The sequence below is a fragment of the Corythoichthys intestinalis genome, chromosome 13 (assembly GCF_030265065.1).
Source record: "Corythoichthys intestinalis isolate RoL2023-P3 chromosome 13, ASM3026506v1, whole genome shotgun sequence".
Taxonomy (NCBI): domain Eukaryota; kingdom Metazoa; phylum Chordata; class Actinopteri; order Syngnathiformes; family Syngnathidae; genus Corythoichthys; species Corythoichthys intestinalis.
The window spans coordinates 43,092,125-43,106,983 of NC_080407.1; the positions used below are offsets into that span (position 1 = coordinate 43,092,125).

Consider the following 14,859-nt stretch of genomic DNA (forward strand, 5'->3'; position numbering starts at 1 on the left):
TAACACACCCAATATAAAATAAATAGCACTTATACCATAGTTTAAGGAAAACAAGCAGAATATAGGGCATAAGAGATAAACAACGCCTTATTATCATGGAAGCCCAGCACGTGCGTCATACAACTAACTGAGCAAGATGATGCTGACAAGCCCACGTCTGCACCACCAAGTCTTGCAGTCAGTTCTCCCAGACAGTCCACCACAAATCGCCGGATGGTCTGTCCTAAAACAAGAAACATAGGAGAACGCCCGATATCCAACTGATAACCCGACTGACAAGACTCCAAGAGCCCCTATGATGCTGAGGTGGCAATCGTTGCCTGGACAATAGTAACTCCCGAATCCTCCTGTCAAAAGACTAAATGTTTGACTAATCGTTGTCATTTTTCTCGGGAACCTTTTGTTGACTACTGATATGGTGACCTTGGAACGAGCTTGCCTCCCCGCCTGAGTTTTCTGTTTCGCCTTGCCGTTTTGATCTCTGTCGACCCGAATAAATTGTCAACTTGTTCTCGGTGAGCCTTCTTTAAAGGGTATGACAACACCTGGGGAAATGCTAATATTCCATCATTTATCCATCAACGAATGCCTTTTGAATTCATATCATGTCACTTAGTGTAATTACTCACATCGCAACACCAAGAAAATGATAGAAATTAGGTCGATTGTCAAGCTAAAACGACCCGCCCCCGAGATGCCGGAAATCTAACATATTGTGTGCGTGACGTCACTATAAGGAAACAACCGGCTCAGTGCTTAGTACTGAATGGCGGCGATGATGGCGGACAATTTTTTTTCTAGTTGCACCGACAAATCCGACGTAACGAACATTCTTCTAATGGGACGAGGAGAGTTATGAACCTTTCTTTGGTGTTTTGGGTTATCAATTTGAGCCCAAACGAAAGCCAATGCAGCCTAATGAAAGGATCATTGAGGGGAGCAATCACACTGATGAAACACCGGCGGCAACAGAAACACCGAATGGTTTGTTTTGCATTTCTTTTTGTGAAGCTGATACACCGTGACCGCAAAATAAAGTAACGTATAGAATAATTATCATTTAATGTGCTATCGTCGGTTTTCGCTCTGCCAACCGACACAAATATGAATGGGATTAGAGGATTTGTTCTATATATTTTATGAGCGATAATTTATAAATGTGTCCAGTCCTATATCCAATGCGTGATGTTTTTTATTATAAGAGAGTACTCACTCTGGCCATTTCCCTCCTTTGCTTTGCCTGGGGTGGTGGGGTGGTCTCATCAGAGCCAGTCATCGTCCTCTTTCTTGTTATCTCGGGACATTTAGGTGGCTGCGCGTGTAGGTGGGCACCGCATCTGCTTTCAGCAGCAACTTCTTAGCAAAACCTAATTTCATTTGTCCATAGTTCGTATAGCTTTCAGGTGTAAAATGCGCACCACACAAAACCGTGCCGGAGGCTGGGTCTGCAAAATTAGCCCTCTTAGCACTGACGAACTTTACTCATTGTCTGCGTAGTCCAGCTCTTTTTCTCGCGTTCGGGAATTCATGGGTACAACATTGCGACAAATGGCTATTTGTAAACCACATAGCATGACAGGTTTGAACCATTTTAGCGATTTTTTTGATACAAAACGAACGCAACTCTCTCGTCGATAAACAACGATGGCACCTGCCTCGACCTTTTGTTTCCTTGTTATGACGTCTCCGCCCCATTCGGCTGTTTCCGGAATACTTTCGGAAATGTTCGTAATTTTCGATCTATTTTCGATAATTGCTCATGAATGGAATTAATTTTTTTGTTAACTTTATTAATATTTGTTATCTTGCCAAATAACGGTTCTATTGATATCTCACAGCCCCTTAGTGTTTTCATACCCTTTAAACCTTTCAAAGGGTTAAGACTAAGGTAAACGCGCGGTGTTTGCCCTTCTGGCTGGATTGCCGGGATCCCGCCAGCCCGGCCCGTTGGACCTGCGCCAGCGTGGGTCCGGCGGTTCGGCTGGCGCGATTCCGGCGGTCTGGCTAAGAGGTCAGATTCTTTCATGGTCCAGCTTTTCACTGCATCAACAAATCTCCGACTCTTTCAAATGAAGTTAAATTTTCATAAACAACATGCAATTCTTGGGATTTATTCTGTAAATTAATTTAAGCATATAATTATTTTATTTTATACATTTTTAAAAAACGTTTTTACATTGTAGCAGGTTTTAACAGAATTCACCTGCGGAACTAATGTTGGCAAAATGTGTAGTTTGGTTAAAGGAAAAGCCGGAAGTAAAAGTCTTTTCCCGCGAGTGCATGGATCTCGTCCCGGCAGGATCCGGGATAAATTAACTCCTGTCGACGAGCGATAACAGCAGAAGGATGAAAATAGCTTGTTTTTCCTGTTTATTCGTTGTAAAATGATTATTAGTTATCATCAAGCAAAAAAAAAAAAAAAAAGTTCGTCAAAGAAACATTGTAGGTATTTTGTGGGCATTTACAGGTCACTTCCTATTTTTTTATGGCATTCAAAGGTTACTTCCTGTTCGTTTTGAGTCATTTTGGGGACATTCTTGAATCACTTCCTTTTGAGTAACCCAAAGTAGAATATGTAGAATGTATATATATATATTTTTGTGGAATATTCCAGAATGCTTCCCTTATAACTCTTGTATTGTGTATGGTATCGTGAGGTACCCAGATGTTCCCACCCCTAGTGTACACACAGTAAAATAACTCTTAATGCGAAGACAAAATGACCACAATAAACCTCTTGCTTGCATACAAGACAGATGGCAAAGTCCAAATTGTGAAAATTTTGTGGCTCAGTCTTGATCCTCATGTGACACTCCCTTTAACCCCCACCCGAGCAATTTTGCTGTTTTGCTGGCAAAGCCAGCACTCTTATCTGTGTTGCCATCTAATCCCTAGCGGCTGCTGGCTGCTTGGGTGATTCAATTTACTTGTAAAAAAAATCTCCCTGGAGTTGTTGTTGTTTTCACCTCATTTCGATCAACAGCTAACTCCTTTTCTGCATTACAAGGTTGAATTTAGACACCAGGGATAGGATGCATCTCCGATCCTGTATCTATAGATAGTTTGAATGCAGCTTTATGACATTAGCCATTCTTACATATTAAAACTGTTGATTTATTTTGTTTTAATTACTTCATTTTGCAGTCCCTAACTGATGGAAATTCTCACTGAACGCTTCCGAGTGTGTAACACTGTATGATGGTGGACTAGGATTGACCAAATCCCGGATTAGAGTTTTTATAATCTGGGTGTCGTGGCATTTACAGGACACTGCAGCTCCAAAGAGATTCCACTACTGCCATTGCTATGGCAACTAAAATAAGGGGCGCACATGACTCCATTATAGTAATCGGACGTAACAATACAGTCGCCAGTGGTGGAATGTAAGCAAGTACTTTGTTACTGTACTTACGTACATTTTTGTGTAACTGTACTTGATTTCGTTGGTTTTCGTCTTATTTCTCATTATGAATTGCTAGTTTCCTCCGGCACAATCGATGAACCCTGTGCAACTATACCATAAGCGAGCACTAGAGGCAGCAATGTGAGTACAAGCAAGATTAAGCAGGTGAACAAGATATTGACCAATAAAATTCGCCGCAGTAGGTGGCGGTATGCACCTAATAGTTGCTCTCAATCCGCCATTAAACTAAGTTTTGGAGTTTGTGAGCTTAAGTTTCCGTTTACAGTGAAGTCAAATTTTATTGCTTGTTTTTTTCCCCCCCGTTCTGCATAGTTGTAAATAAATCTGAGCAGTGAATGAATTTTCTGATTCTTTCTTTGAAATTTGACTCAGATGTATGTGTGTGTATGTATGTAAATATATGTGTATATGTATTTATGTACGTTTGTATGTACGTGTATATATATATATATATATTTATATATATATATGTGTGTGTATGTATGTACAGTATGTATATATATTAGGAGGGGGAACCTCTTGTTACCTCACGATACGATAAGATTTGCGATTCAAAGCTCATGATAACGATGATCTGACGATACGGAGATACAACGATTATCAATACATTGGTCAGGAAATCATTCTAGGATATTCTACAAATGACTAATAAACAGAAAAACAAGCTTCTGCTGCGAGTTGGAATGAGTTTATCACTAGTAGACGTCCAATCCATTTGAACTGGGACACATTTACCTGTTGATTTTCAGTTACTTCCTGTTGATTTTGGGGTATTTTATGGGTCACTTGCTGTTTTTTTGTGTTACAGAACAGAAAGTGACCTGGGAATCACCCAAATAATTAGGCAGTGACTCAAACTCAACAAGAAATGAGCTGTAAATGAACAGCAAAATCGGACAGAGTGACTGCGAATGCGCTGGTTTCGAATTAGTGCTGCAACAATTAATCGATTAACTCGATCGAGTATTCGATTAAAAAAAAAAAGTTTCAAAGTAAATGTTGCTGCTTCGAGTATTCGTTTAATTAAAGTGGCGATGTAATGGTTTGTTTTGAAAGTGTTTGCATTTATTTTTATTGATTTGGGTGGATACACGGCCCTCTAGTCTACCTCATTTCACATGGCTGAATCCATCTGCTCCCTGTTAAGACCAACATAAGCTAAGTTTTAGTTTGAACTAATGATTTTAGTTTAAAGGTATATTTAGCCATTTTTTGTGGGAATATGTGTGAGCCAGTTGTAAAGAGCATTGTAAAAAAAGCGCTAGCATTTTATAGCATTTAAGCTTGTGGACTTTTGCTATATCTAAGTTAGCCAATTGTTCTTTTGTTGTACATAGATCCACTTTGTTTTATATATATATATATATATGTATACCTTGTGAGGCTCAGCTCACTTAAAAAATTTTATGTTCCTTATCAGATTACTCGAATATTCGAACTAAATAGTTCATCGATTAATCAACTACTAAAATAATCGATAGCTGCAGCCCTATTTCGAATGAACGAACGTTCCCAGTCTAAATGGATTGGGCATCGAGCACCGTCAATGGCAGATTTTGGTAGACATGTTGGTCCCTTTTTTTTTTTTTTTTTTTTTTTTTTTTTTTTAAACATTGACACCTTTTTAAAATGATATCTCGATTTTTGGCAGGAGCATATCGATAACCTTTTGGGATCACCATTTCGATATATTGTCACACCCTTAATATATATGTGACTGTGTGTATGTATGTGTGTATCTATCTATACGTGTGTGTGTGTGTGTGTGTGTGTGTGGGTACAGTATGTATATATAAATGTATGTGTGTGTGTGTGTATATATATATATATTAGGGCTGTCAAACGATTAAAATTTTTAATCGAGTTAATTACAGCTTAAAAATTAATTAATCGTAATTAATCGCAATTAATCGCAGTTCAAACCATCTATAAAATATGCCATATTTTTCTGTAAATTATTGTTGGAATGGAAAGATAAGACAAGATGGATATATACATTCAACATACGGTACATAAGGACTGTATTTGTTTATTATAACGATGAATAAACAAGATGGCATTAACATTATTAACATTCTGTTAAAGTGATCCATGGATAGAAAGACTTGTAGTTCTTAAAAGATGAATATTAGCACAATTTATAGAAATGTTATATTAAAACGCCTCTAAATGTTTTCGTTTTAATAAAATTTGTAAAATTTTCAATCAAAAAATAAACTAGTAGCCCTATTCTGTCCTCAATGTGTGTGAGTACACAAATTGACAGATAGCGAACATAAGTTCCAAAAAGAAATCAGACGGTGTGGCAAAGTTGCATGGGCTTTACTGAAGTCATCTCTTTTTGACAGGAGCACGTTTCTTGTATTTTTGTAAAACTGAAAATAACAAGGCAATGTGTCAATAACTTGCATAAATCACAAAATAACATAAAATGTACACACACGTGTCCATTTGAGCAGTAGCACGAGCCAATTAGCTCACAAGCATCTAACAATGTAACTGCATTTCACCATATATGTGAACAAATTCAAATACACATCATCAATAACTATCTAATGCTCATGAATATAAACAAAGGAGGAATATAACTCACAAGCGATGCATGCATTAGACACAAACAGTGTGATGGGGCTATGAGAACTGCCACTGAATACTGGATGCGGACGTTAGCTGGTCTGAATAGCACTGTCTATTAGTGTGAGTTCGCGTCGACATATAATCACGTCAGAAAAGCGCGCCGAAACCCAAATAATCAGCTGCACTGAATCGCCAGCAGAGGGCGACATTACGCCACATAAAATATGCAAGTCACACCCAAGCAGAGGGCGGAAAAACTCCATAAAACACAATTAACAAGTTGGCCTTTCACTGTACTGACATTAAATCTGTCTGAGCGGGCCTAGTGCGTTAATTGCGTCAAATATTTTAACGTGATTAATTTAAAAAATTAATTAACGCCCGTTAACGCGATAACTTTGACAGCCCTAATATATATACTATATATGTGTATGTGTATTTATTTATACACATACATACATATATATATATATGTATCTATATACATATGTGTGTGTGTGTGTGTGTGTGTGTATATATGTATGTGTATGTATGTATCTATGTATATGTGTGTATGTATGTATATGTATGTATGTTCAGTATGTATATGTATGTATATATATATATATATATATATATATATATATATACATATATATATATATATATATATATATATATATACATACATATACATATATATATATATATATATATATATGGGTGTATATATATATATATGGGTGTATATATGTATGCATATACTGTATATGTGTGTATATAATATATATGTGTGTGTGTGTGTGCATTTTTGCATCGGGAGACAATACTTATAGAGCAAATTTTAAAGCAAGTACTTTAGTACTTTGAGTATTTTTTCTTTAGTTGTACTTAAGTATTTTTTTACACCTGTATTTGTACTTGGGTAAAAAATAAAAAGTGAGTTCTTCATTCACCACTGACAGATGCACAAGCTTGCAGTCAGAAGTCTTATGATCACTTACTACTCAAGTTGTCCGATATTATCGGGTAGTTGATAATATCGGCCGATAATTGCGTTGTAAAATGATGTTGGATATTATCGACATTTTTAATGATCGGTTTTGGGCCAATATCATGTCAAAATGAATGTAGAAGCCATCTGTCTTTGTACAAGTGCTGGTCACAGCGTAGCAGTTATGCTTATTGACCATTAGAGTTCAACAGTAAATATCGTGGTGCAATGGAATAGACACTTTTTCCATAACTTCAGTTGTTGTTTTCTTATTTTTCCCAGAATATTTATTTGGAAAACCTTGAAGTTGTTACATTTATCATTATTAAAGCATCCAGTGGGGTATCACAATGTAATTAACCATAATATGTTATGTCCACGACTGCATAAATCTGTATCGGTTTGTAATTGGTTTGTTAAAAATCATTAACGGACAACTCTATTGACTTTTATTTGGACTTGAGCAAATAATAACGCTTCACTAAATTTTGAGCTTCTCTACTGATCTGTCCAAGAGAAGGCAGAAGGTAAAAACAGAATGCTGCAGGTTTATTTTTAGGATGGGTGCAGATTGAAGGCATTCCAAGCTAATATTAGCACACTTTCATGTGAAGTTTAAACCTATTTTGCTTTGAGGAAATCTCCAGTGTGGATTTTTCTGTTGCAGTCTGACAGCAACACCAGTTTCCTGCGGGCAGCCAGAGCGGGGAACCTTGACAAGGTGTTGGAGTATCTGAAAGGGGGAGTGGACATCAACACCAGCAATCAGGTAGCAAAATTGAAATGGACGTGTTTCAAGATTTTGTACTCGCATGCTTGGGTTTGTTAACGTGAACGCATAAAAACTGAATGGCAGATAGTGATGAAAGTGTACAGTGTGTGTGGCGAGCAACGTTAAGAATGAGAGAGACCATTTTTATGTTTCACACTTGCTGCTCTTGGGCCCCATATACCGCATGACCCCACGAGACATGTAGCAAAAAACACCAGGACATAACAACGGCCACCACCACTCTTAGTCCTGGTTGCCACAACTGCCCATGAACCATTGCGAGCGTAACACACAAGGGCGCTGCCAGGGATTTTGGACCCATGAAAAGATATCACTTTGGGCCCCACCACCAGGGCCGGGGAACACACACACATTTAGATTATCAACTACGTAATTTCCTGCATTCTGGTGAATCCTTAGTTCTTTACACAGTAATTTGTGCATTTTCTGCATTAGTTTAAGATATAAATATATAGATATATAGAAAATATATTTATGTAAACATTCAGCGTAGAGAGCAATAACGAATAGACTGATATCCTCTATAAGACGTAGCAAGAGTATGAAGAGTATGAAGAGCTTGCTAAGGGTTTGCCTGCTGTACTAATTGAATGTAAGCTAAAAGTGGAGCAAACACTAGCTAGCAAACAATTACAGTATTTCACTATGGAGTAGAGCTGAAACGAATACTCGAGTAACTCGAGTTTAAAAACTGATCCGAGTAGTTTTATTCACCTCGAGTAATCGTTTATTTTGACAGCTCTAAGCATCACGTTTTGCTCGGACTACTTTTAATGCGGGACGCGCTGATGTCACGTACGTAGAGGAAGAAGAAGAAGAAGAGGAAAAAAAACTTACTGCAGCCGACAGCCGCTACAAACGACGCCGACGTTGCTAAATACAAGCCCGCACGATGCTAGTTGGTAGCAGGTAGTGTCTGATGAGTCTCATAGAGATCACATGTATGTTGAACTAGATGCGAAATGACAGACTCGGCCGCGTATGGGCAGCGTTAGTAAACAGCCGCCATCTTAAAGCAGTAGAGCGCTGAGCGCTAAGCGTTAATAAATAAGATTAATGTAACGTTAGCCCTGCGGAGGGCTAGGTTTCTATTAATTATGACCACTGTCGATGCCTGGCTAACGTGTCTTACATACAGGCTTTAACATAACATAGCGATGTGGAGTGATGAGGGTGTAAAATAAAAACTCAATAATGCTAACTATCAATTTTAGCTCAGTAGTCATTTCTGGATAAAACACCAAGTAGCACTGGTCCCTAATGTGCTCCAATACAGCCTGTATCATACATTTATTTTGAACACTGCAAAAACTCAAACTCCTATCAGGACTTACAGTTTAGACTAACTTAAAACTTAACTAGAACTTAAAAATGGCTTGTCACAAATAGAAATTCAATGGAAACACGTGGTGAAAAAATCCTAACTTTTAAGTGATGTGTGTTATCCAGCGTAACGGCATTTTTAGGTATATATATTATATATATATATATATATATATATATTTTTTAAATAAGATCTAAAGGTTTTTTGAGTGAAAGCAGTGAATTTTTATTTTATTTTATTTTAGTTACATCTGAGATGCAATTGTTGGCTGTTTTCAACAATATACATCGAAAATAAAGACATTGATTGACTGAAAATGGCTCAAGATTAGATGAAATGTCTTGTTTTCTCATGCATATTTTATAATTGCTCTTCTCCCAAAAATATATTTGTTTTATCCGATTACTCGATTAATCGATAGAATTTTCAGTCGATTACTCGATTACTAAAATATTCGATAGCTGCAGCCCTACTATGGAGTAGGCTTAGCCCCATCTGGAAACTCGCGATCTCCACAATAGGCTACAGTCCCTGACAAAAGTCTTGTCGCCTATCCATTTTGTAGAACCATTTGCTAATAACCTGACTTTTAATTATTCAATTGGTTTCAGAAATGGCTCATATGAAAGCTAAGACCCTCCCAAATGATGTTGAATGTAAAAAAAAAATATTCGTTTCACTGAAAGAAGATTTATCATTTAATGAAGACATAAAGGTCCAATTTTGGCAAGACAAAAGTTTTGTTGCCTACAGAAAGTAGTGTGAAAATTGAACAAAAAATGGACTTCAAATACAAAAATATGTTACATAACATAAGCGAATTAGGTAGTGGTGCTGTGAGATCCAAATTTAATATTTTGTATGACTTCCATGTGGTTCAGCAAGGATTCATACAATTTATTGATGAAGTCATCAGGAACATAAAAAATAGCAGTCTTGCATGCCTCCCAGATCATCAACATTCTTGGGTTTCGTCTTCCGTGCTTCCTCTTTCATCCTACCCCAGACATGCTCAATGTTGTTGATGTCTGGTGACTGGGCTGGCCAGTCCTGGAGGATCTTGACCTTCTTTGCCTTGAGGAACTTTGAGGTAGAGATTGAAGTATGCGATGGAGCACCATCCTTCTGCAGAATTTGTCCCTTTATATGGTTAGGAATGTAAGAGGCAGCTAAGATTTGTTGATATTTCAGACTATTTATGTTGCCTTCCACCCTGCAGATCTCTCGCACACCCCCATACTGGATGTAACCCCAGACCATGATTTTGGTAATGATGTAACCACCACTGTTTTCTGAGTGAATCTTGGATCCATGCGGAGCTCCAGTAGGTCTCCTGCAATATTTGTGGCGACTGTAGTGTAATTCAATGGAAGAGTCATCTGAAAAATCCACCTTTTGCCACTTTTCCAGCGTCCATCCTTTTGACAGGCTGTGGGCCTTGGCAAATGCCACATGGTTTTTTAATTGTCTGCACCCTGAGAGATAAATACCGTAATTTTCGCACTATAAGGTGCACCTGACTATAAGCCCCCACCCACCAAATTATACACCAAAATGACATTTGTTCATAGATAAGCCGCACTGGACTATAAACCGCGGCTATCCTCACTGTATTATAGGATATTTAGACCAAAAGCTATTTACCGGGAACACTTTATTTGACAGTGGCAGCATACGACTGTCATAACACCAAATGAACCACCATGAACCACCATCCATCATTCATTCATTCAATTCTTCAAGAAGCTTCATTTGGCCATCATTGCTCCTTTAGGGGAGACACTCAACCTCTGCTGCCACCTGCTGTCAACACTGTTGTTGTCCAACATGCCTTCTAGCATGCATTGCAGCTATAGATGGTAAATGGTGTTATACTGTACTTGTTTAGTGCTTTTCCACCTTTCAAGGCCCTCAAAGCACTCTACACTACATTGTTATTACCTACTGGTAACGCAGCACCAGAAGTAGCGTGGGGTACAGTAACTTGCTCAAGGATACTTAGACAAGTTCATCAGGGCAGAGAATTAAACCCACAGCCTCTGGGTATGGGGACAACTACTCTACCACTGAGCCATGTCTCCCCATGATGTAAATAACAATCAAAATTCGTCTTCTGTGCTAATTTTTTCTTCAGTTACTGTTCCAGTTGTTTCATTCATTGCCAGTTATGGTATTTGGTAACACTTTATTTGACAGTGGCGCATCAAGCATTCGATAATGCCCATGATAGTGTCATGTCATAATTGTGACGGTCTTATGATGCCGCTGTCAAATAAAGTGTTACCTGAATAATACCCAAATAAACCAAAAATAAGCCGCACTAGACCATAAGCCGCAGGATTCAAACTGAAGAAAAAAGTCGCGGCTTATAGTCGGAAAATTACGGTAGTCTGAAATATTAACAAATCTTAGCTGCCTCTTACATTCCTAACCATAAAAAGGGACAAATTCTGCAGCAGGATGGTGCTCCATCACGTACTTCAATCTCTACCTCAAAGTTCCTCAAGGCAAAGAAGATCAAGATCCTCCAGGACTGGCCAGCCCAGTCACCAGACATGATCAGGATGAAAAAGGAAGCATGGAAGACGAAACCCAAGAATGTTGATGAACTCTGGGAGGCATGCAGGACTGGGATGTACGTATTTTCTATGGGGTGTACTCACTTTTGTTACCATGTATTTTGAGGGGAAAATAAATGAACTCTATTATATAAGCTGCACACAGACTACTTTTCATTGTGTCATTTGTCATTTTGTCAGTGTTGTCCCATAAAAAGATATACTTAAATATCTGCAGAAATGCGAGGGGTGTACTCACTTTTGTGATACACTGTATGTGGCAGCAAATTCGGAAAGTGAAGGCTTAATTTTCCCAAACTTTCAAGCTTAACTTTCGGATTGATTCCTCTTCCAGAATGGTCTAAATGCGCTTCACCTGGCAGCTAAGGAGGGTCACGTCGAGCTGGTTGAGGAGCTGCTGGAGAGGGGGGTTGCACTGAACTCTGCAACAAAGGTACTGATGCGTGCTTTGTCCTAAATGCAGCTCACCTTCATCTCACCAATATCGTGTTTGACTTTAGAAAGGAAACACGGCCCTGCACATCTCCTCTCTTGCCGGTCAGGCTGAAGTAGTGAAGATTCTGGTCAAGCAAGGCGCTGACATCAACACGCAGTCTCAGGTAAGTGGCTCCCAAACTGCTTTTGCTTCGTCTCCGCAACTCTGTTTATTTGCAGAATGGATTCACTCCGCTCTACATGGCCGCCCAGGAGAATCACCTGGATGTCGTGCGATACCTCTTGGAGAACGGAGGCAACCAGAGCACCGCCACGGAGGTGAGGAGGGATCCCCTACTTGAGTAACACATAATTTCCTTTTGCTAACTGGGGATTTGTCCGCCGACGGATGACAGGATGGCTTCACGCCTCTGGCCATCGCCCTTCAGCAGGGCCACAATCAAGTGGTTTCCATCTTATTGGAGAACGATACTAAAGGGAAGGTCCGGTTGCCCGCCTTACATATCGCGGCCCGAAAAGACGATACCAAATCGGCCGCCTTGCTTCTCCAGAACGACCACAATGCTGACGTGCAGTCCAAGGTATGTCGAAGAGTCTATTTTTGGGTATATGCAGGTCACCTTCATTTCTATTGCAGAAATACAGTACATTATGTGTTGGGTAGGGGTGTAACGGTACACACAAGTCATGGTTCGGTACGTACCTCGGTACTGGGGTCATGGTTCGGTACAAGAGCACAGCATTTGAATGTTTGTTCTATTGGCTAATACTAAAAGCAGCTCTTATTAAAGTTCAAAATAGAAGAAATCGTCAAACTTGTGTTTTTATTGTTCTAACGTTCTTTAATTGACAGTTTAGGTGCAAAAATTGACTGAAGTAACAGTTAAAGTCAGGTGGTACTCGTGTAACTGGTGAACGCAGGTCCGTTGTGTGCAGTGCATAGTAACATCTAGTGTTGCAGCTATCAATTATTTTAGTAGTCGATGAACTAGTTAGTTCGAATAATTGAGTAATCTGATAAGGAACATCCATCCATCATCTTCCGCTTGCGCCCGGTAGGGAAGCCCAGACTTCCCTCTCCCCAGCCACTTCAACCAGCTCCTCCAGCGGGATCCCAAGGTGTTCCCAGGCCAGCCGAGAGACATAGTCTCTCCAGCGTGTCCTGGGTTGTCTCTGGGGCCTCCCGCCGGTGGGACATACCCGGACCACCTCTCAGTGGAGGAGTCCAGGAGGCATCCGAACCAGATGCCAGACTCACCTCAGCTGGCTCCTCTCAACGTGGAGGAGTACCCGCTCGACGCCGAGTCCCTTCTGGAGCTTCTCACTCAATCTCTAAGGGAGAGCCAGGACACCCTGCGGAGGAAACTCATTTCGGCTGCTTGCATCCGGGATCTTGTTCTTTCGGGCACGACCCAAAGTTTGGGACCATAGGTGAGGGCAGGAATGTAGATTGACTGGTAAATCGAGGGCTTTACCTTTTGGCTCAGCTCCTTCTTCACCACTACAGACCAGTGCAGAGTCCACATTACTTCAGACGCTGCCCTGATCTGCCTGTTGATCTCCTGCTCGGTCTTACCCTCACTCATGAACAAGACGCCAAGATACTTGAGCTCCTCCACTTGGGGCAGGATCTCATCCCCGACCCGGAGAAGGCCCGCCACCCTTTTCTGACTGAGGAAACTCTGCTGCGAACCACTCCAGTGAGAGTTGGAGGTCACTGCTTGATGAAGCCAACAGGACCACATCATCTGCAAAAAGCAGAGATGCAATGCTAAGGGCACCAAACCAGACCCCATCAACGCTTCGCTGTCCCTAGAAATTCTGTCCATAAAAATTATGAACAGAATCGGTGACAAAGGGCAGCCTTGGCGGAGTACAACCCTCACTGGGAACGAATTCGACTTACTGCCGGCAATGCGGACCAAACTCTGACACTGGTCGTACAGGGACCGAACAGCCCTTACCAAGGGGCTCGGTACCCCGTACTCCCGGAGCACCCCCCACAGGACTCCCTGAGGCACACGGTCAAACGCCTTCTCCAGATCCACAAAACACATGTAGACTGGTTGGGCGAACTCCTTTGCACCCTTGAGGACCCTGCCGAGGGTGTAGAGTTGGTCCACTGTTCCACGGCCGGGACGAAAACCACACTGCTCCTCCTGAATCTGAGATTCGACCTCCCGACGGACCCTCCTTTGAATAAACTTTGCCAGGGAGGCTGAGGAGTTTGATCCCTCTATAATAGGAACTCACCCTTCGGTCCCCCGTCTTAAAAGGGGGGACCACCACCCTGGTTTGCCAATCCAGAGGCACTGTCCCCGATGTCCACGCAATGTTGTAGAGGCGTGTCTTCCCATGGGCACCACCTGTGAGATGGGCTGAAGGGGTCAGGTGCGTAGGGAAATGGTCGGCAGCCGAAGGCGGGGGCCTTGAAGCTAAGAAACAAAAAAAAATTAAAATACCCGAGCTGAACCTCAAATATTATGAAAAATAAATAAATAAATGAAGATCTAAGTACAATAAAAGAACAATTGGCTAACTTACAGAGCAAAAGTCCACTAGCTTAAATGCTATAAAATGTTACTTTTTTTTTTTTTTTGAACAACGCTCTTAACAAATGGTTCGAACCAATATTCCCACAAAAAAACTGCTAAATATACATATAAACTTAATTACAAATGCATTGAGAAACATTAGCTCAAACAAAAACTTAGCTTATGTTGGTCTTAACAGGGTGCAGCTGGATTCATCCAT

The 14,859-nt window shown here is 40.3% G+C and overlaps 1 protein-coding gene across 6 annotated transcripts in view; it reads left to right on the top strand.

Annotated features, from left to right (window-relative positions):
* Window positions 1-14,859, top strand: part of LOC130927921 (ankyrin-3-like) — a 76,397-nt gene that overhangs the window by 8,116 nt on the left and 53,422 nt on the right. For all 6 annotated transcript variants that reach the window (XM_057854059.1, XM_057854058.1, XM_057854054.1 and 3 more), the window contains exons 2-6: window positions 7,642-7,743; window positions 12,005-12,103; window positions 12,171-12,269; window positions 12,325-12,423; window positions 12,501-12,686. In XM_057854059.1, coding sequence (XP_057710042.1) covers window positions 7,642-7,743; window positions 12,005-12,103; window positions 12,171-12,269; window positions 12,325-12,423; window positions 12,501-12,686 — 585 coding nt within the window. The remainder of the gene's footprint in view (window positions 1-7,641; window positions 7,744-12,004; window positions 12,104-12,170; window positions 12,270-12,324; window positions 12,424-12,500; window positions 12,687-14,859) is intronic.